Source organism: Caretta caretta, chromosome 21, assembly GCF_965140235.1.
Source record: "Caretta caretta isolate rCarCar2 chromosome 21, rCarCar1.hap1, whole genome shotgun sequence".
Taxonomy (NCBI): domain Eukaryota; kingdom Metazoa; phylum Chordata; order Testudines; family Cheloniidae; genus Caretta; species Caretta caretta.
In genome coordinates this window covers 9,419,089-9,441,783 of record NC_134226.1, presented here as the reverse complement: position 1 = coordinate 9,441,783, position 22,695 = coordinate 9,419,089, and the positions used below count along the sequence as shown (strand labels likewise).

The 22,695-nt window shown below is 47.7% G+C and overlaps 1 protein-coding gene across 2 annotated transcripts in view; it reads left to right on the top strand.

Moving 5' to 3' along the window:
- Positions 1 to 478: 478 nt before the first annotated feature.
- MDFI (MyoD family inhibitor) overlaps positions 479 to 22,695 on the top strand; it is a 39,104-nt gene continuing 16,887 nt past the window's right edge. Inside the window, exons 1-2 of one of the 2 annotated variants that reach the window (XM_048826950.2) lie at positions 479 to 825; positions 1,199 to 1,303. In XM_048826950.2, coding sequence (XP_048682907.2) covers positions 1,210 to 1,303 — 94 coding nt within the window. In that variant the 5' untranslated portion in view covers positions 479 to 825; positions 1,199 to 1,209. Of the gene's footprint in view, positions 826 to 847; positions 1,023 to 1,198; positions 1,304 to 22,695 lie in introns of those variants that run through there. The other variant, XM_075121958.1, reaches the window with a different exon arrangement.

The window sequence follows — 22,695 nt, the reverse complement described above, 5'->3', positions numbered from 1 at the left end:
GGCCACAACTACATTGGTATTTGGGAGCATTAGTGCTGGAGGAGACAGGCGTTCATGCAACGCAAGGGAGGTTTTGATGATTTCTCAGTTTTGGCTCGCTGTCCCTTTTCGCTCCCTTGCTGCTGTTTGAAAATTGATCTTTTGAATTTAAAGAAAAACAAATTTGGATTAAAAACGTGGAGCTCAAAGACTTGAGCATTGGCAGAGGGATATAGTAAGCCCATGCTTGTCCCACATATCCCTCTCCCCACACCATACTTTGACTGCTTAGCTCCACTCCCACAAAAAAGAAATCAACTTTTTTTTCATTCCTTTTTAAAGTGGCTTTGTGGATTGTTGTGTCTGTTTGTTTGTTCTCACTGCTTTTTTTAAATTGTAGTGCCAACCAGCTTATTATAGGCTGCATGAACTCCAAATATCTCCAGCATGAAGGAAACTGGGTAATCAGCCCTGAATGCAATTTCCTGTGTGAGAGACGGGAGGCAGAGCTTACAGTCTGGAGATAGACTGCACAAACTTGTCCAGTTGTAACCTAACACTGCCCTGAAGAAAGCGCTGCACAGATAAAGAGAAGTGAAGTGTCTTCTTTATTTGAAATTGCAGGACATTCCTGGCAGGGACAAGGCACCAAGCAGGACGCTTTGAAGGAATATGTAAAGACGAAGGAAGGAAGACAAGTTGAAGAAATCTAGCTGAAGAGGGCTGGAGGAGTAGGGTGTTTGGAGAAGGGAGCAGCTGCAGAGACCTGAAGGAGACCTTCACATGGAGAGGACAATAGGATGATACCCCACTTGTGGGAGTTCCATTAAAGTGTAAACAAAAAAAGTGAGTTTCTCCAATGTGTCTCTGTATTCTTGGGGGAGTGGGGGGGAAATTGGCCGATCACAGGATTCCTCAACGCAGCTGGGACTGAAATGTGTCTGGAGGGAAGCTTATGCAGAGCTGGAGTTTCCTGCAGCTGAACAATCAAGCAAACTATTGTGCATGTGGATGCGGCAGTTGGGGAGAGGTGTCCTGCCGGGGTGAGTTAGAAATCCCTTCTTGGGGTTGTGTGGTTTCCTTCTTGTCTCTCCACCTAATGTCTTCATGCTGATTCATTCCATGTGAAGTACTCCTTTCCTCATGGCTGGGTTGTTTAGCAATCTTCAGTGAGCTTCTCTCTCTCACTCTCTTTCTCTGCATGTGGTGTGTCTGGCAGGTCCCAGTCAGATGTCCCAGGTGAGAAGTGATCTCTCAAGCCGTTCTGACTCACTCAATGGAGACCCCATGCCGGATCAGACACCCTTCCTGCCCACTAGTGCAGGTAAGCACAAGGGGCTTTTGTCTCTCTCGCTTTAAATTTACAGGGACTTGTCTCTCTCTGGCCACTGGCAGGAGCCCTAGGCTTCCCTGTTCTTTTTATTTGTTAAGTATAAGTCTTTGTCCAACTTTCTGGATTAGAAAGAGAATTGTAGTTCTTTGTGGCTGAGCACAATGTGAGCTAGATCCTCAGCTGGTGGAAATCAGCATGGCTCCTCTGGACTTAAAATAGCCAGGCTGCTTTACACCAGCCGCCATGTGCATATATCCACCGCACAATGGGGATCATCAGAACCCCAGCTGGTGAAATCCAGTAAAGCTAATGGAAGCACACCAGCTGATGATCTGTGGATGTGTGGAGGGGGATGGTGCCACTCGGACAAGAAACTTTCTTGGAAAGTTCCTGCAACTTTCCCATTCCCAATGGGACTTCACCAAGAGCCAGGATCAGTGGGAGCAAGGGCGCTGGGGATTAAAGGTGCTTGCTGAACTGTTTTCCCGGCTCGTGGAGGGGAGAGGATGTTTGCTCTGCTGGAGCCAAAAGGGTTAAAGAGCAGGCAGACTAAATGTTGCAGAGACTTATTGGCGAGGGGCTCACCGCCAGGCTTAAAGCCCACTACTTCCTTTCCCATTTTCTCTCTCTCTCTCCAAAGACACTATTGTGCTCTCGCATGGCTGGCTGTGTGGGATGGAACCCCTCCGGAGGGGAGAAAAGGGAGCTTGGGTTTCTTTCTGCTGCCTCCTGTCTGTGTTGCAGACCATGCAGCAGGAGCCCTGATGCAGCTGCACTGGGGCTTTGGCTTCTCACAAGAACTTTTGTGTCTATTCAGCCGCCGTGTGTTCTTGGGCTCGGGCCAGCTCCTTGCGAGATGCGGCTTCCCCCCTCCCTCACTCTGGGCCCTGATCCTATTAAATTTAATAACATTCTCTCGCCCCTGCTCCCTACCCAGAGAAAGCTGTCTCCTTTATTCCTTCCCCAGATCGGGCGTCAAGCCCCACAATCGGAAGGCGGGGAGGCTCTGTGTTGCTGTATGTAGGGGGCTCCATCCAATACCCATGGACTGGCCAAAGATCAGAGAAGATCAGTGCTCCGGTGGCAAACCATTGGGAGACCATGGGGCGGATCAGAGCCTGATCCTGCCACCCTTGCTCATGGCACGTGGCGCTGAGTCCCATTGATGCCTGTAAGATCACTCAGTAAATGCTACTGACAAGGGGCCAGGGCTGCAGAATCAGGCCCTAAATAAGTGGGTTCCCTGGATCCCCGATTGCCTCCATCTCCTCCTCCCACCTGGAGCAAATCCAGTGAAATTCCACTCCCCGTGAGAGCCCTGATCTGGTTCCATGCATCGTGCTGTGTTAGCTGCAATGTGCTGGCTCTGCGAAAGCCTCCTCTTGGAGCGTAGCTATTGTGTGTGGGGAGGGGAATCGACTGGACCAGACGAGCTTTCCAGGCTACTAGATGATGACTCTCCCCCAGCTGACTCTGAACGAGTTCTCGTAGACGTAATAAGCGCTCCTGCAATGCACTAAGACTGCTCTAGAACCCGAACTCTACGGGAACGTTATCCCGTTGTCGTTATTATGGCAACACCGTAACGCCTTCATTTGCATTTGCCGTAATGAGAACGCTGATTGGGCCGGGGTCTTTGGCTTTTTCCGGGGGGGGGGGGTGTCACGCACAGTTGGAGGACCTCCATCGTCAGCGCAATTGGCTTCTGCAGATATTTGCATGGAGAAACTAGACTGAAGGGCTGAGTGAGAGGAATGGATCAGAGCAGGAAACTGACCACTAAAGGTGAAACACAGCCTACCGTGTGTGCTGTCAGAATGAGACACAAAAGAGGCCAAATTTATTCCTGGTGTAACTCCACTGATGGACTTATCCTGCAATGTGCCAGGGCCCAGATTTCAGAGAATACATTCCCTTGTTATGTTCCCCCAACATTTCCAACCGGATACTGTGTTCCCCGCTTCCTGTCCCATACTCTTGTGTGCTGTTGCTGTTTGCTGTTCAGCGGCTGACATGTTCCACCCCAAAGGTGGCTTCATTTTAATGGTGGGTGAGCAGTCCATAACAACCGCTGCGGGGCTGGGTGGGTTTTACTTGGGAAGTTAGCCCGAGCCTCCGCTGGTACTTGAATCCAAGTCTTCAAAGTCCCATGCTAGCACCTTCACCACTGGGCTACATCTCTTCACAGCCTGCTCTTGGGGCATGGGACTTTGGCCTAGCTCTAGGTTGCTACATAGCAGAGGTTTGACAGGGCAAGAGTTCTCAGCTTTCAAAACACCAGAAGCTCCTACCCCTGTTTGCAAAGGCACCAAGTGCCATTGCTTACCAGGAGACGCTCACTGGTCCATGCAGACCCAGAGTTCCACCAAGAAGAGTCCATTCCTGCTCTTTGCTGAGGACTGAGGTGACATGTTTGTTGTTGTTTTTTATCCATCAGGGTAAGAGCAGCTGCTCCTTGCGGCCTTTCACTCTGCAGGATTTTCATCCTTGTTTGCAGGGCACTCCGGGGATGGCATCCAGTTTGTCCACACAGTGTTATTTGCTGACAGTTCCGTGCAGAAGCCTTGTCTCTTGGGAAGTTTCATCCGGCGATTCTGCCTCCCTGTTCCTACATCTAGGATTTGATCATGGGGATTTGAACCCAATAACCCTTTCAAATATAATTAAGGAAGCCAAATTAACTTGGTGAGATTGAGTTGATAAAATAGGTGGGGAAACTGAGGTGCAGGGAGGCTCAAGGCGAGCGAACATGTGGCAGAGCTGGGGACAGAATCCAGGTCTCCCCACTCTTAGTCCCATTCCTGACCACGGAACCATGTGGTTTCTACCTTGTGAAAAATGACGTGACCTGGATATTTCTTCTGGGATCTGTGTCCCCTCTCTTAGTGGCCGTCTCTGAAGATGGATCCCAGGTTATCACAACCTTCTTCTCACCGCAAGGAGAGCTGGACCCAGCTCCCTCTAGGTACCATCAAAGCAACCCCTTTGAATTACCAGAGGGCAGCACTAGAGAAAGATGAGAATGCTCTGGTTTCATGTCCAGCAGTGAACGAGTGAACACAGGCAGCCCATACACAGTCAGATGCCACCTTCGTATGGCAGCATGTTGGCTCGTACGGGCCAGTCTTTCTATGACCTTACTTTACCATGAATACCATACAGACTTCTCTTTCTTCCTCACTTCCCTAGAGCTGGTTGGAAAACATCAATTATTTTCTCATGTGGCATTTAGGGGCAAAGAAAATCTGGGGTGGGTTAGGGTTTTCTTTTTGGTTTTTGAAGAGAACTTTAAAACAATGTATTGTTTCACCCCCAAAAAATCTCCAGTTTCTTGATTTTTCATTTCCCTCCCCCTTTTCCAAAATAGAACAAATGGAGGAGACAGCTGACACAAAGATTGGGAAGGGTTGAAGAAAAAATGAAAATTGTAGAAAAGAAATGAATATTTGAGCAGGGTGGTTTTTTTGGGGGGAGGGGGAGCCATTTTCCATCAAAAAATTGGTTTTGATGGAAAAATTTCGACTAGTTCTACGCTCCTCCTCTCTCTCTTTCCCCTGCCCTCTTTCTCCTGGGTACACACAAAACCTTTCCTCCCCTCTTTGTCCTGTGCACCCCGGATAGTCTCTCTGGCCACTCCACACGCAGCATAAGCATCTCAGACCCAGTGAGCTCGACTCTGCTCCTGTCAGAGGCATGCCCAGCTGCCGGTGACTCCCCAGCACAACTGGGAGCAGGTCTTGGCCCAGGGTGTTTCGTTTCTTGGCTCCCCTTTGACTTCCACTCCCCGGCTTGGCTACAGCAGCCAGCAATTCTGTGGCTTCTTCAGTCTGAGCTGGGGAAGGGGGAGTGTACTTACCATGCGAGTGTGCGCACACACAGTGGTTTTTTTGATCATTCACAATGAGTTTGCCCTGAGGTATAACACGGGGCTGAAAGCAGTTCTGTCTCGAGGCTCCAGCCCAGCCCCCCTGTACTGCAGGCCCAGCCCCTGTGACAGGCCCAGACAATGCCTCTTTCATAGAGGGTGCAGCAGATGCCTCCCTCGGAGTGAAGCTTATCTGGAAATGGGAGCTCTGCTGAGCTGGGTTTGCTGGGGCGCAAACCACAGGTTGCCCTTCCCAGTCCGTTGTCCTGCCCATGCCACAGTCAGGATCAATGGAGGAGGCACTGGGACTGGAGGCCTTGTCCACACGGGAGAGTTTTTCCAGTATACGTTTTTCCACTACAGCTCTACTGGTGTAACTATGCCAAGAGACTGCGTCCACACCGCTTTGTGTACGCCGGCTTAAGCCGCTTCTCTTGTGAGTCATGCAGCTCTGTGCTTTTTCAAAATAACTGCACTCTTGGCAGGTCTCCCTTGGTGTCCTATTCCACCACTGCATTCTCTGCCTTCAGGGATTTTTCTCGTGTTGCACGGTCGGGTACCTTCTGGAACCTGCTGGCATCCTGGGACTTGGGGACAAACTAACAACTCCCATGATGCCTTTCCAGAATCATTTGGTTTTAGCAAGCCAGCACCACTTTCAAACTGCTGTCAGGCCGTATGGGGAAAGCCCTTCTGCTTGGCACGATCCTGACAGTCGGGGATACAGACAGTATTGGGGACTGAGGGATGGGGACTTTTGTTGTTTTGGTGGTCTCAGTCCACCTACCCTTCTGTCAGATGTGCTGCCAACTTGTCCTCACTGCTAAATTCGTACTTAAGACTCATCTACCTGCTGAGTTGCACCAGTTTAACGCCAGGTGATGCTTGAAACCGATTTAGGTTCTGTCTATACGGCGGTTTGCAGTGTAATTTCCAGATCGGGTAGCTATACCCACGTCCACACGGATTGAGCTCATGTGCTAGAAATAGCAGCATCACTGCAGCTGTACAGGTGGCGGGACAGCTAGCCACCCCAAGTACATCCCTGTCTGAAAGCTTAGGTACGTCTTCACACGGCTGGCCCATCGCACGGCCCATGCTGCCACGGCTACACTGCTATTGTGTACTAGCTTGATCAGAGCTAGCACTGGGCAGACTCATGGGTTCCAAGACCAGAAGGGGCAATTATGATCATCTTGTTTACCGTCCTGTATAACACAGGCCAGAGAACTTCCCCGAAATATTTCCTAGAGCAGAGTTTTGAGAAAAACATCCAGCCTTGTCTTGATTTAGAAATTGCCAGTGATGGAGAATCCACCACAACACTTGGCAAATTGTTCCAGTGGTTAACTACTCTAACCATTAGACATTTATGCCTTATTTCCAGTCTGAATTTGTCTAGCTTCAACTTTCAGCCATTGAATTGTGTTCGACCTTTCTCTGCTAGACTGAAGAGCATATAATTAAATCTGTGTTGCCCATGTAGATACTTACCGGCTGTAATCAAGTCACCCCTTAACATTCTCTTTGTTAAGCCAAATAGATTGAGCTCTTTCAGTCTATCAGGCAGGTTTTCTAATCCTTTATCAATCCTTGCGACTGTTCGCTGACCCTCTCCAATTTATCAACCTCCTCCTTGAATTGTGGGCACCAGAACTGGACACACTATTCCAGCCCTGGTTGTACCAGTGCCAAATACAGAGGTCAAATAACCTCTGTACTCCTACTTGAGATTCCCATGGATACATCCCAAGATCACATTCGCTCTTTTGGCCACAGTGTCACACTGGCAGCTCATGGCCAGCTCATTATCCACCCTAACCCCCCACATCTTTTTTCAGAGTTGCTGCTTCCCAGGAGAGAGTCCCCTATTGTGTAAGTATGGCCGACGTTCTTTGTTCCTAGATGTACACATTTACATTTAGCTGTATTTCAGTTCATATTGTTAGCATGTGCCCAGTTTGCCGAACCATCCAGATCGCTCTGAATCAATGACCTGTTCTCTTCATCGTTTACCACTCCCCTGATTTTTGTTTCATGTGTAAACGTCGTCAGTGATGATTTGATGTTTTCTTCCAGGTCATAGATAAAAATGTTAAAATGCGTAGGGCTAAGAACTGATCCCAGCAGGACCCACCTAGAAACACATCTGCTTGATAACGATTCCCCATTTACAATTCCACTTTGAGACCTATCAGTTAGCCAGTTTTTAATCCATTTAATGTGTGACTCATTAAATATATATCACTCTAGTTTTTTAATCAAAATGTTGTGCAATACCAAGTGACCTCCAGTTCCAGTGTAGACCTACCCTTAATTAAACTTGTGCAAGCCCATGTATGGATGCTCTTACTTTGATTTAGTTTAAATTGCTTATGTTGGAAGACTATGTAGGACTGTATATAAGGAGTGAAACTAGAGAAAGAGGGCCAGATTTCAAGCGGGACCTAGTTTTGTGTGACATTCGGAACTTAGGACTGCAAACCAGTGGCCAGTCCTCTCAGTATCCAGAGTAGCAGCCGTGTTAGTCTGTATCCGCAAAAAGAAAAGGAGGACTTGTGGCACCTTAGAGCCTAACAAAGGTGCCACAAGTACTCCTTTTCTTTTTCCTCTCAGTATGTAACCTTGGCCTCTCTGCATGCACAATGAAGATCTCTTTGTACAGCTCTGCCTGCCTGCCATGTTACTTATTGCACAGATCAGGAACAGGTTTAAACTAAGTGAAAATAAATCTTTTTTAAACTGAATTGGCACACTAGAGTTGGCAACAGTTTAAGTAACTTGATTGCAAAATGCATGTGTAAACAGCCTCTTTAAAAAAAAAAATTAGAAACAACCAACCAGTTTTTTTTTATTTTGCCCCCCCCCAAGAAACAACAAAAAGCTTTCCGCGCCAAACATCTATATTTTGTTTCTCCAAGTTTCGTTGCAATTAGTGAAACTGCTGCATTTGTTTAAAATTTCAAAACAAACAAACAAACAAAAGATGCTTTTTGGCATTTTCAAAGATTACAGTTTCAAAACAAAACAATCCCTCAACTGGGATCTGCTGTTTGCCCCGAGAGTGCCACGTTCTTCCTCCAGCTTCTAATTGAATTTCCTTTGAAATCGCCTGCCGAGATTCCGAGAGTTGCAGAACCCAGTGCAACACCCCTTTTGCTTTTTCTGGAGTTTTTCATATTTTCCCAGTAGCGTAACAAGGTGTGCATGGCAGTTGTGATCTCTCCATCTGTGTGCCCCATAGCCTGATCCCTCCTTGGGGGATTTTGTGTCAGGGCCTGGGTTCAACATGGGCCCTATGTATGGGACATCGTTCGTCTCTTTCACCGGCTTTGTGCTTGGGTTGTCCTGTCCTTGGCTTCTCAATGCCAGGCTGCATGGGAGGGTGGTGGAGATGCCGTGACCAAACATGGTCTTCTGGTTGAAGTGCTACTGTGCAACTCGGTAGCTCTTGGTTCAGTAGCTCACACTGCCACACGGTGCCACATGGCAAGTCACAGCTGCCAACATTTTCCAAAAGTGGCTAGTCTTTTGGGGTGCCTCCATTTCTGGGGCGCCCTATTTAGAGACATCTTAAAGGGGCCTGATTCCTGGCTGAGCCAAGCACCCGATCTCTGAAAATCAGGTCCCTTTAAAGGTGTCTCTAGCTGGAAACCCAAAATCATTCATCATTTTTGCAAAGTCTTGGCCTACTTTAGTGTGTGTGTGTGTGTGTGTGTGTGTTCCCCGTCTGTAAAATGGGAGTGACAATACTCCCTTCTTCTCACCTTTTGCCTTTCTTATCTATTTAGATTGTGAGCATTTGGGGGTGGAGACTTTCCCTTACGTGTAGTCTACGCTGCAAAAACAAACAAGCAGGGCAGTGCAGATGTTCTTACTGAAACCTAGTAACGGGAAGGGTCTCGGAGCCTAGACTCTAGCCCAAGCCCAAACATCTACCCTGATATTTTTGGCCCTGCAGCACAAGCCCCATGAGCCTGAGTCAATTCACCTGGGCTCTGAGACTTACTGCTGTGGGGTTAGTTTTTTGTGCAGTATAGATGTAGCCTGTGAACACAGACAGCACCTAGCACAGTGGGGCCTTGTTCTTGGTTGGGGTAGGTCTAACACGAAGAAGAAGAAGAAAAAAAGGAGAAACACCCTCTCTCTCATCCTCCCCAAACCTTTGCTGGGGTTCTGAAATGTTCTGATACTTGTCAGTGTTTGTGGCTTTTTATGGTCACTTCTGATTTTCAGCGAGGTCTTGTGAAAGTCCTGAACCCAAGCCCTGAACCCAGGCTTCAAACTTGCAGAGCTCATGGCTAGTCAGATCTGTGGTTTGTTTCCATTTGGAGAGCTAGGGCCAGATCCTCAGCGGGTGGCAACCATCATAGTGCCACTGACTTCAACAGAGCTGTACTGATTGACACCCGCTGAGGCTCTGGATGATAGATGAATCCAGAAGGAGGTGCAGATTCCAAACACCTTGAAGTCCAAACCCCGTGTTTTGGCTCAGGCTCATCTCAGGTGACAGGAAACATGCATGCCCAAAAGAACATGAGCAAAGCTTTCACTGGGATGTCTCCAACCAGCAGCAGAGAAATCTGGTGAGAACTAAGCTTCTCTCATCCCTACAAGGAAGGGAGAGATAAAGGGGCCTCTGCTTGACCTTTGGCCAGTGCTTTGTAGGTTTCATCTAATCCCCCAAACTCTGCATAAGGCACCTTAACACCCTATCATTTTGGAAAGTTTATTGCCCTCTCACCCAGGAATACACTCCGTCTTGTACATTCCAAGTTTGGCTGTAATGTCTCCTTCCCTGGACAAGGAGGTTGAAGATTAAAGAGAACGCGGTATCTGTAGAGGTCACGGGCTGCAGCGTCTGATGTAGGACAATAGTCTCTTGTGCTGAGCTATGGACTTTTGTGCCCAAATTGACCACTGTTTACTGTTGGCTTTGCTGAGGGGCACTCTTGGACCAGCATGTTAGGTACTGTTTCAGCTGCAGGATAAATAATCTGATTGAAAGAGGAATGCAGAGACCGGGAGTGGGTGGATTAGGGAATTAGCAATGGGGGCTAGAACTTCTCACCTCTTGGGCTAACTCTAGCCCTGCTTGGGAATGACAGAAAGATGGTATCAAATGATGACTGTTTGGTGTTCTCTATGTATGGCAGGGCTCGGTTCCTAGTGGGCTGGGGCCCTCATCATGAAATAGCCATCCCAAGTGGCACTGACAGGCATTGCTGGAGACTGAACTGCTCTTTCCTCACTATACGTGGCCGCTCCAGGTCAGGACTCAGGCATGTTGGCAGGGTGGGGAAATCTGGCCCTGTTGCTTCCCGTGCTGTACCTGTTTTGTGGATAAACAGGTGACTTCAGGCTGCACAGCTGTCAGTCCAGCCTGTCTCGCAACCGTTGTCAATTCAGATGCACCAAGCAGGATTGTGTTCACCCAGTCTGGCAACTCTCAATTCCAAGGCTAAGAACCCAGTGCAACGTGTTCTCAGGAGCCAATGCAAATTTGCATGGAAAGCAAGTTGGGCAATTTAAGGTCTTCATGAGAAATGACTTGCTCCACCCAAATGGCATAATCATTGGACTGCTTTGCAGTCATTAGATCAACAGCTATGTAATCTGTGGCCCGTAAAGCTTTGTGCTGCTTTTTTAAAAGGAGTTTATTTCCATATCGTCCTGACCCAGTTGAGGTAAGTGTTATGATCCCAGGCCCAGATTGGTCTGTCTATACTCAGTACCACCCCAGAAATTCTGGATTCTCTTCCCTCTTCTAGAAGGGGCGTGTTGTCTACTGCTTAGAGCAGAGGGGAAGCTGGGATTAAGGACTGCAAAATTCTGTTCTTAGCTCTGCTGCTATGTTGCCTTGGATGGACACCTCTCTGGCTTCCCCTTCACCTCCTTGGTCGAGTGGGAGTAGTAATAACTCTCTGTTTCACAGGGTTGTTGAGGTGAGATTGTATGAATGTAAAGTGCACTGAGATCAGGTACTGTAAAGAGGGGCCCTTGTACAAAACCCTAAGATGGCTAGCTGCATCTTAGAATGAAAGGTGCTCGATAGGTGCAAATTATTGTTCTTGTTAATAATGATGTGCATTTTGGCCTGCCTGAGTTCAGGGAACTGGACTTGATGACCTCTTGAAGTCCCTTTCAGCCCTACATTTCTATGGTTCTATGATCTTGGGTCCCTTGGTTTTATCACAACCCTCAGTCTTGCTGACACATGTACTGATCCAGCAAAGCCCTTAGGGACCATTCACAAGCTGGACATGTGCACAAATGTTTTGCTGAATCGGAACCTTACTGCATTTCAGCATCTCAAGATGTTTTGTAAGCTCCTCCATGGAGAACTCCTCTCTTGTCTGTTTAGATTGTATGCTCAGCAGGGCTGGGACTGTCTCTTTGTGCATATACAGCAGTTAGCTTGCTGAAGTCTCTAAGCATTGCTCTCATACAAATAAATAGTAATAAGGCTGCATTCTGATCTCCTGTAAGAAATATTCTTTGAATAGGAATTTCCCCATGACTTTCCACAGTAAAAGAATTCAGCTCACTTCTCTGCTACTACATCATCCTCTCTAATTCCCCACCAAACCTTCTCGCCTTGGGGGCCCGGGTCTCCAGTCGTGCACAGGCGGCTTTATTGCTTCAAATGTACATTGGGAAACTATTATTTTTGTTCATTTCTGGCTCGCTGTTCATCACAAGGAGACTTATTCTTGTATCAATGGCTGTCTTCATTGCAAATGAAGGTGTGTTTTTACCTCAAGAAAGGTAGGGGAGATAGGTTTGATCTCAACTAGCTAAATCAAGAGACAAACTACCTGTGCCTTGTTGCCATGAGGATTTTGCACTAAGATAGCTCTCTCCATGTAAAGACACACTTTGTTTTCGAAGTGAAGACATAGCCACTGACAGTGTTGAAAATCAGGAGGAATTGCACTGAAGTCAATGGGGTTTTAGCTGTTGTAGATAGCGGAAGAATGAAGTGTCTCATACGGGAGTTTATTTCCAGTTTTTAACCTGTCCTGAAATATGTTGTATTGTGGTGTTCAAACAGCTGGTGTTTTAGCTATGTGCGTCTCCATTTACTTTACTGTGCTGGTTTCACTTTACTTCTCTTTAATTTGAGGGGGGAGGTCTGCTCCGAGACACACAAATGTTCTCTCCCTCTAATACCGCGGCTGAGTCTTCTCCCTCTCCTACTTCTCCATGATGAGACTTCTGCCATGTCCCGAACTGTGAGCGCTTCCTTGGTAAAAGGGTTTCCTTGTACCATGCTGGGAGTGGGACATGGTTTGGGTCAAGTCACCTGAATGGTTTAACCTTGACTGTTTGTTTGTATCACAGCAGTGCCTAGAGGCTGCTACTCAGCTCAGGGCTTTATGGGTGCTCAGTATATAGCCAGTGAGAGACCCTCCCTGTTCCAAAAAGCATACAGTCTGAAGGTGGGATTTTCAAGGAGCCAAAGGGAGGAAAGTGGCCAGATTCTATTTTATACTTCGTGGGAGTTGAATGCCCTTGAAAAGCCCAACCTCAGTTCACAAGGGGGTGGGATAGGTTGTTTTAATATCCCATTTCACAGATGGGGAGCTGCGGCCCATAACGGATTACAAAACTGTCCATGAGAGGAGTTCTTGCAGTGATTCTGAAGCAGCTGGCACTGGCCATTGTCAGAGAGGGGCCCGTGGGCCGACCAGTCTGGCTGTTCCTATGCCTTTATGTCTCTACCCACCAGAGCACTATAAATAACAAATAATAATAACCCTGGTGTGGAGCTGGCGAGTTATTTGTGTTTTTGCTAAGGAAGTAACTTTTCATAGAAACAAACATTTGTGACCAAACGCCTCGTGGTCCAGCAGCCAAAATGTTTTATAAACCATCACCCAAGCGTGCCGAGAAACACTAGGGCAAACGCCACCAGTGTAACCAGCGAGGTATGGAAATCGGTGAAAGCAAAGCTGTGTTTGAAGTGTCAGGAGCTCACTGATTAGCTTGCGCTGTGCTGAGGTTTTCTGGGCATTTCTCTTCCCCTCTCCCCCTCCTTTCTCTGAATATCTTTGAATCTGAAAGGCTTTAGTGCATTAATTTCAGACTGAATGTAAATAAGCCATTTGGATTTCTCCCAGTCCAGCAAACTTTCAAAACAGAGTTTTGTTTTCTCTCTCTCTCTCTCTCTCTCTCCCCCCCCTTCTCCAATCTGGCACATGGTACTGAGGATTTTTCTCTGCACTCCCTCCACCATATTCTAAATCGCTGAATCAAGTTCTAAAATAGTCATTTGGGGAGGTCAGTAAACCACCTGGATGGATTAGGCAGTATACGTGGGAAAAGCAAGAGAGATCACTCAATCATTTTATCTGAAAAAAAAAAAAAAAAAAAAACAGATTAGAAAGCTCCCAAACCGTATATTGTTTCACAGTAGCATGTTGATAATGGCAAGTACCTCAGTAGAGTATATCTTTGTTTATCTCTCCACCCACCATCATCTTTCCTCTGACTAGTCATCCCTGAGAGATTAAAGGAAAGAGAAAGATGAAGACAAAAATGGCAAGAGAATCCATGCCTTCATTCATATGAAAAAGGGACTCTAGCCAACACGCCAGATACAGATGCTCTTCAAGTTTGGAAGGGCATAAGTCTGGATCAAACCATGGTAACTCCCCCTCCCTGTCCTCTTTGGAATGGGTCAAACCAATGTTCTAGGTCCAAACACCCCAAGTTTTGCAAAAAGAAGAGGTTTGCTTCTGACCTTGGCAATCAAAATACATCTCTAACTTCAGGGCACAAGGCAACCTCTAGCTCAGAGAATTAGGGAGAAACTTTCCCTCTTTAATTTTATATAGTTTCTTGTACCGCTCTCATCACCAAAGCCTGAACACGTTCCAGTAATGTATAAACAGACATAACTAGCCTCTGACATGTCAGGAAGTTATTCTTGAATTGTCCACTAGGCAATTTCTTGCCCCTTCCTCTGTAGCAGGTGGTACCACTAGCCATTAGAGATGGGACATTGGTCTAGCTCCACCGCAGCTCTGGTCTAGTAAGGTCGTTCCTATGTTGTATTTACGACATGCTTGGGGCAACTAAGTAATTAGCGATGGGAAGACCTCTAAAGGTTCAGCTAAGTACCCACAAGTTTTAGTACTCCAGGATTATGTATATGTACACCATTGCTGACAAAGACCTGTCAGGGATGGTCTAGGTCTTGTTCCTGCCTCAGTGTGGGGAGATGGATTAGATGATCTCTTGAGGTATCTTATAGCTATACATTTCTGCGATTCCTCTAACCCTTAGCCAAACCTCTTAGAGCTTTTCAATTGGGGTGTTGGCAATAACAGTCTTTCTTGGTCACTTCCTCTATTGTGGTCCACAAGAACAAAAGAAAATGAAGAGGAATCTAAGAAAGTATGCCAGTCGTCCTTGTGACCCTTGACTTGTATGAAATCTGAGGTCTTTCTAACCTCCCTCTGAAGTCAGAGCAAGGGTTAACCTGGGTTAGCTGAACTTGTGCTGACTATAGCTTGTCCCTTGTTTATACTCGAAACTAAACTGAATTCCGTCCTGGTTCAACTAACCTTGACTACTGATCATCAATTGCTGACGGTGCAATTTCCAATTGTTTGCAAAAGAGTTTTATGACATGTTGACTAGATCATGATAGCTAAACATAATCTAACTCCCCCCACCCCCCTACACACACACACACACCTTTTTATCCTACTCAAGAGCAGGCCCAAATGTTGGCCCATAAGTTTCACAGCTCCACTGGGAATGTAGTACCACAAAAATAAATCCATCCAATGAATGGAATGCCCTTCTACTTGTAGCAGGTGTTATTTTTGCACACCTTATATTGAATGAATGGTACAAGGTGACCAATTAAATAGGTGAAGATACATGGCTGACACATTACTCAGTGTCACCAAACTCTGTTTTTCCTGCAAATCCTGGGGTTTTTCTTAAAGTCCCAGCTTCTGGAGTCTAATGATGCCATGAACATTTCAGTTTTCCTTTTTTCTTAAGTAAGTTTCTAGTCCTTGTGGTTGAAGGAAAAAAATCCTGAAAATAGGATCCAAGTGCATCCTAAAGGCTCAGAAACCAGAAGGCAATTGAAAAGAACATTTTTTTAAAATAATCTCTCACTCTTTAAGCCAATCTCATGATTGATGCCTGATTCATGATTTTTGAATGCTTATTGCATCCTTTTGTTTCTGTGCTTATAAACAAAAATGGTTTCCTATGCCCAGTTGGCATTCATTTTCTTCCCCTCCAATATATTTTAAAAATATTATGCAGAAGTTATGTTGTTTGCTTCGTTAATGATGCACTACGGCTCCATTTTGTTATCTGAGCAGGACTCAGGCATGTACTTGTAAAATGGAAGGGGAAATCCATTAAACTGCATGAAGCCAACTGCCAGCGTGCTATCCTGGTTAAGCAACGGGCTCTCTGATCTTGGGCCTGATTGAGGCGCAGACGGTATCAGCGTTTGTATAAAAGTGTAATTGAGGAAGATGCAGAAATGAGATTTTAGTCAGCAGAGTAACCCAGTGATTAGGCCAAGGGGCTGGACCTCAGGACCCCTGGGTGCTATGCTCTGCCTCAGGTTCCCCACTTGTAAAATGAGGATAATAGTTGTCCTATTGGGTGCTGAGGCTTGAATGAAAGGTGATATCAAGATGCCCCATGTGGTAAAGGGAGGCTGGTGGGATGCAGCAGCTATTTGGCATATACATATCAGTATGTAACTAGGAAATGAGAAAGGTTAGGATCAGGCAATCCCCAATCCCAAAATGCCTGATGTTTTGTTAGCACTTAATGCATCAACCCCTAGTTGCTAGCATCTAGTCAGTGTCTGCTCACAGCTGTTTGTCCGGGGTCAGGGGTGACTCTGGATTCTGCTACAGGGGCTCAGCAGCTTCCCGGGGAGATCACTCGGAACCCCAGAAGATTTCAGGGCAGCCTCAGTCTGGTGTCTGCTTCTAGTGCCATGAACAGCTCTCTCCCTGGAGGTCAATGGAATGTCTGGCTTTGCGTGAGAGGAAAACAACCAATTCCTGGCCAGGGGGTGTTGAGTGAAGAATAATGTGGCTGAGCGGACAGGGCTCTAGGCTGGGAGTCAGAAAAGCTGGCTTCTGTTCCTGGCTCTGTTGCTGAACCTGCTGAGTGGTCTTGGGCAAGTCCCACTCTGTGCCTCAGTTTCCCTTCCCAGCCTTTGTCTGTCGTGTCTACTTAGATTGTCAGGGTGGGATTTTTAAAGACATTAAGGCTCCTAACTCCATTGATTTCAGTGGGAGTTCAGTGCCTAAATACTTTCAAAAAATCTGGCCCATAGCCCTTTGGGGCAGGGATGTTCTCTCACCGTGTGTGCGTCCAGCCCTCAGCACACTGGGGCCCTGAGGTGCGGCCAATAATACAAATAATTACGACAGCAAAGAGGTAAATATGCATGGATTTCAGGGGTCATTGAGGGTTGCTCAATGCCTTGCAGCATCAGTCTCCCCAGGTGTGTTGTGCAAAGGATTATCAAGCAGATCAGAGTCCCCAGGGCTGAACAAGGCTAGGTAGAAGCCACCTGCTCACAAACACTGTGTGGGAAAGCAAGTGCTGTACACATGTCTTTAGCTCCTTCTTCTCTTAGAGCATCTGATCCAGACAGACCCCCGCTGGGCACCAAACCCACACGTTTGCAATACAATATTGGGCACCTTGTTATGCCAAGTATCTATTTCAGTGATGCAAGAAGTATGCGAGTTCTATTTAGTGTTATACCTGATGAGACTGAAATAATATGTAACATGTGGCTACTTCCTCCCAGAAGGCATATAACTCCTGGGGTACCTCGCCAAGGGATGATTAGGAGCCAGGACTCCTGGGTTCTACTCCCAACTCTGCAGATGGTTCGCCATGCAAACATAAGGAGGTTATGTCATCTCTCTGTGCCCACCTGTAAAATGGGGATAATAATTACCTGCCTGTCTGTTTCACAAGGCTTGTTTCTAAAGCGCTTTGAGATCCTGAGATGAAAGCTGCTGTATGAGTGTAGGGTGTTTAGTTAATAGTATTGTTTTCCCCTGGGTCTGACTGGGTCTGGAAAGCTCCCAGCAGGGAAGAAGATGCAGGAGGGACATCAAAGCAGGGGTTGATCTGCCTTTTTGCAGGGTCCCTCGAGCCTGTTTGAAGTGTGAGCATGTCTGGGCAGTCTCCCTGACACCACTGCAAGGAAATCTGTCTGAGCTCCGGCCAGCAAAGGTGCCCACGCCCATGGGGCACTGAGCTGTTAACGATGAGACACGCGCGTTGACGCCAGATCATGCCAATCACAGAACCACAGAGAGTAGGAGCAACTCCTGCCACTCGGTCTCAGTGCCAGGAGAGGTTTTGGCCTGCTTCGGCAGCTCACGTGCTCTGTGGAATGCTTGTGAAGCGCATCGCGGCGGGTCTCACGTGTGGGCACGCGGCTGAAGAGATGCCAGGGAGTGAGTCAGTGCATCTCACGCAGGGGAGAACCAACTTGTCCAAATTCTCTCCTGCTCTATATTTCTGCCTGTTGTCTGGCCTGTTTGTTCCAATGGAAATGAATCTGCCAATTTCCTCCCTCCATCTCTCTGTTAGTATAGGAGACCTTGTGTTCGGTGTAATTAACCATGTATGAGCAGTGTGCCTCCCAGCCAGGTATCTGTTCGTCTGTCAGTATTACTTGTTTTGCATTAGCGTCGACAGCCTCCATTGTACTGGGCACTGCAGGTACATCAGAAGAGACTGTCCCTGCCTCAAAGACCTTATATTCTAAATGGACAAAAGGGGTGTTACAATCCCCGTTTTATATTTGCGGCACAGTGACTTGCTGTGGGGTCTATTACAGAGCTGGGGATTGAAACCAGATCTCCCAAGTCCTTGTTTAGGGTCTTAACCACAAAGTCATCCTTTCTCTCATCTTCTGGCAGGTGGTAGGCCCCAATTATCTGGAAGACTAATTTTTCAGATGTTGGGTCCCATCCTTTAGTCACTTGCATTGGGGTAAACCAGGAATGACTTTACTGAAGTCGGTGAAGTTACAGGGGGAGGAAACCTGTGTATGTGACCATCAAGCCCCTGATAATATATTACATTGTAGGCTTTTCTGAGTAGACAATCATGTCTTTTCTAATTTTTGAAGTGTTATGTCTATTTAGGGCACCCCATCAAAGTGTGTGAATAATAACCTCTGGGCCAGATCCAGCTGTCCGATAGCACTAATGTATGACCGTGTAATTCCATTCATATCAGTTCTGGGTTTACACAAATGCAGTGGAGAACCTTATGATCACATGGCCTGAAAGGTAACCTCAGGATCACGTGTGACTAAGGGCTTGAACCAAAGCTCACTCAAGTCAATGGAATTTTTGCCATTGGCTTTAGATCAGGCCTATAGGGCAAATTTTGCATGTCCTACTCAGGCCAAACTCCCAATAGGAGCATGATTGAGACCAGACAAATGACTGCAGCATTTAGCTTTGTGTGGCCACTATTTTATTTACACCCAGGCATGTAACAAGGTCAGCTCCCAGACTGCTGCGCTGGGCATCGCAAAATGGGGAAGAGATGGCCAGCCCTCTGTGGAGATAGAGGTGGTTAGGGACTATTTAGAAAAGCTGGACGTGCACAAGTCCATGGGGCCGGACGAGTTGCATCCGAGAGTGCTGAAGGAATTGGCGGCTGTGATTGCAGAGCCATTGGCCATTATCTTTGAAAACTCGTGGCGAACGGGGGAAGTCCCGGATGACTGGAAAAAGGCTAATGTAGTGCCAATCTTTAAAAAAGGGAAGAAGGAGGATCCTGGGAACTACAGGCCAGTCAGCCTCACCTCAGTCCCTGGAAAAATCATGGAGCAGGTCCTCAAAGAATCAATCCTGAAGCACTTGCATGAGAGGAAAGTGATCAGGAACAGCCAGCATGGATTCACCAAGGGAAGGTCATGCCTGACTAATCTAATCGCCTTCTATGATGAGATTACTGGTTCTGTGGATGAAGGGAAAGCAGTGGATGTATTGTTTCTTGACTTTAGCAAAGCTTTTGACATGGTCTCCCACAGTATTCTTGTCAGCAAGTTAAGGAAGTATGGGCTGGAAGAATGCACTATAAGGTGGGTAGAAAGCTGGCTAGATTGTCGGGCTCAATGGGTAGTGATCAATGGCTCCATGTCTAGTTGGCAGCCGGTATCAAGTGGAGTGCCCCAAGGGTCGGTCCTGGGGCCGGTTTTGTTCAATATCTTCATAAATGATCTGGAGGATGGTGTGGATTGCACTCTCAGCAAATTTGCGGATGATACTAAACTGGGAGGAGTGGTAGATACGCTGGAGGGGAGGGATAGGATACAGAAGGACCTAGACAAATTGGAGGATTGGGCCAAAAGAAATCTGATGAGGTTCAATAAGGATAAGTGCAGGGTCCTGCACTTAGGACGGAAGAACCCAATGCACAGCTACAGACTAGGGACCGAATGGCTAGGCAGCAGTTCTGCGGAAAAGGACCTAGGGGTGACAGTGGACGAGAAGCTGGATATGAGTCAGCAGTGTGCCCTTGTTGCCAAGAAGGCCAATGGCATTTTGGGATGTATAAGTAGGGGCATAGCGAGCAGATCGAGGGACGTGATCGTTCCCCTCTATTCGACATTGGTGAGGCCTCATCTGGAGTACTGTGTCCAGTTTTGGGCCCCACACTTCAAGAAGGATGTGGATAAATTGGAGAGAGTCCAGCGAAGGGCAACAAAAATGATTAGGGGTGTGGAACACATGAGTTATGAGGAGAGGCTGAGGGACCTGGGATTGTTTAGCCTGCAGAAGAGAAGAATGAGGGGGGATTTGATAGCTGCTTTCAACTACCTGAAAGGGGGTTCCAAAGAGGATGGCTCTAGACTGTTCTCAATGGTAGCAGATGACAGAACGAGGAGTAATGGTCTCAAGCTGCAGTGGGGGAGGTTTAGATTGGATATTAGGAAAAACTTTTTCACTAAGAGGGTGGTGAAACACTGGAATGCGTTACCTAGGGAGGTGGTAGAATCTCCTTCCTTAGAGGTTTTTAAGGTCAGGCTTGATAAAGCCCTGGCTGGGATGATTTAACTGGGAATTGGTCCTGCTTCGAGCAGGGGGTTGGACTAGATGACCTTCTGGGGTCCCTTCCAACCCTTATATTCTATGATTCTATGATTCTATGCACCTCTTTCTCCTAGGACTTGGGTTTTCAAGGAAGCATTAGAACATTTCCTCCCCTTTGCCCTGCTTTGAGGAGTTCACACACTTCTATTTCCTGCTCCAGCTCACTCTGAGTGTTGGACCCAAATTCTCAATGCAAACCTTTCCTGAAGCTGCTGAATTTCTCCTGGTTTCACATCAAAACTAGGCAAAATCACATGCCTGTGGGAAAGTCCGATAGAATGGAAGAGGGCTGAAAGCAACAGGGTTCTACAGAAATTACTCTAACAGACCTCAAAGATTTCATAGAGAATGAAGGTGAGAGAGAATTCTCTGCTGGATTCTACAGGGTGGTTTGAAAAACCTCTGGAAAGATCACTGTTTTCTATCGGCCTGTCCCATAAGGGGATTTAATCTTGATGTTCGTGTGAAATCATAAACCAGTCCAGATTTGCTGGTACGTAGAAAACAGCTGGGAAGCAGTGTCTCCAGGGTGCACATTCCACCTCCAAGCACTGGAGGGGTTAAATTCTGGGGAATCCCTCTGAACTTAAAAGTAGGGCTTAGCTAGGCTGAAAGGCTCAAGGATCTTCAGCTGCATTTTTCAGCCAGGATAGCATCACACATGTTTTTGCCTTTCCTACCAAAATCTCACGTGCCTCTGTTGACTGTCTGTCTTGGTGTTTATATTGCCCCCATCCATCTCCGAGCACCTCACCATCCTGAATGGATTTTATCCTCTCAACAGCCCAGTGAGGTGGGGAAGGGTTATCCCCATTCTACCAATGGGGAGCCGAGTTAACCATTCAGGAAGACTGTAGCAGAGCTGGGAGTCAAATCAAGGTCAAGTCAATCATTTCAAGCACCGAGCTCATGCCCTATCCAATGGGCCATCTTCCCCACTCTCTTTGTTGGATAGCTTTGTATGTACGAGGTTGCACTCTTCCCCTGCTTTTCTCTCCATTAGCCTCTCGGAATCTGGTCCAGAGTCCCCGAGAGTCAGGGCAGCGTCCCGCTGACCCCAGCAAACTTTGGATCAGGCCCTCCTCCTTCGTGTCATTATGGCCACTATAATTATATGTGTGAGGTCTGCCTCCCTTCCTCCCCGTCTGCCTCCTGCCCTGTCTGCCTGCATGAAGGATCTCTTGTTATCTTGAGTATAATGAGGGCTCCAAGGCCTGCCGCTCTCTCCCCGCCCTCTGCCCCTGCCCGCGTGCGTGTAGGACCTCTTGCTATGGTCAGTGTAATTATGGGTGCTTGGTCTAGCTTTATCCTCTGAAGGTATAATTTAGCTTTATATAAAGTGCGGTTCCGCCCCGATGCTGCTGCACCTCCAGCCCGTTGTATAAACGGTTGCTATTCTGGGAACCAAGGGAGCATGGGGGAGGGTAAGAGGTGGGTAGGCCGACTGGGAGGCCAGTGGAAGAAAGTGAGGGGGGCTCGGCAGAAAGGGGCCAACTCCTCACGTTCGCTGGGTCTCCAGCGGCCTCGTCCGCACAAGAGGAATGACCCATGTCTAACATCACACGATCCCTCTAACACGTCCTGCATCCAGACACCAAAGCCATCTCAGGGTGCTGCAAGCCGTGCCTGGCTGCTGTAGGGTTCCCGCCCACCCCCAGAGTTAACCAGGACTGAAGCTGAACGGTGCCCGATCCATCGTGTTTCGGCCCATGCGGCTGGAAATCCATGTCATGTCACAATAGCAGAGCCGAATGAAGTCCGCATCGGGCTGTCCCACAGTGCCGCGCTAGCCATCAAGCTAACCCAACACTTCATTCGCAATGGGCCCCAGACAGGTGGTAAGGATGAGGCTGCACAGGGCTTGGATTCTGGGGGATCTGTCCGTCAACTCCATTGCATGCCAACCGACACCCCTGCCTGATCTTGTTCCCCCATCTGGAGAAAGGGACTTGGAGGCCTGCCTCACTGAGGCTAGCATCCTCATCCATACCTTCCACCAAGTGCCGAGGGCTGGATGTCTGGTTTGTCCATCTCCTGTGGGCCAGGCCTCTTTGACAGAGACCTGTCAGACAAAAGCCAAGGCAAGAGAATTTCAGGAGCCGGGCAATCCAGAGGATTCTGGCTGAAGCTGGGATGTGTGACAACCGGCTGCTCAGTCTGTGTGGGTGTGAAGGAGCTGTACCTTTCCAGCAGGCTTCGGGAGCAGATGGCGTGTGCCTGATGGCCACCTCCTCTTTCTCACTGGTCTTGCTGTGCCGCTGTTCTGTTGCGGTAACAGCTCTCCCCCGTTTCTCGTGCAGCGGCGTCTCCTGGGTGCCAGCTGGGACTGCGGCAGCATGGGCTGCCTATCGCTCAGTGCCCTCTTCCTGCCATCTGGGGATCGC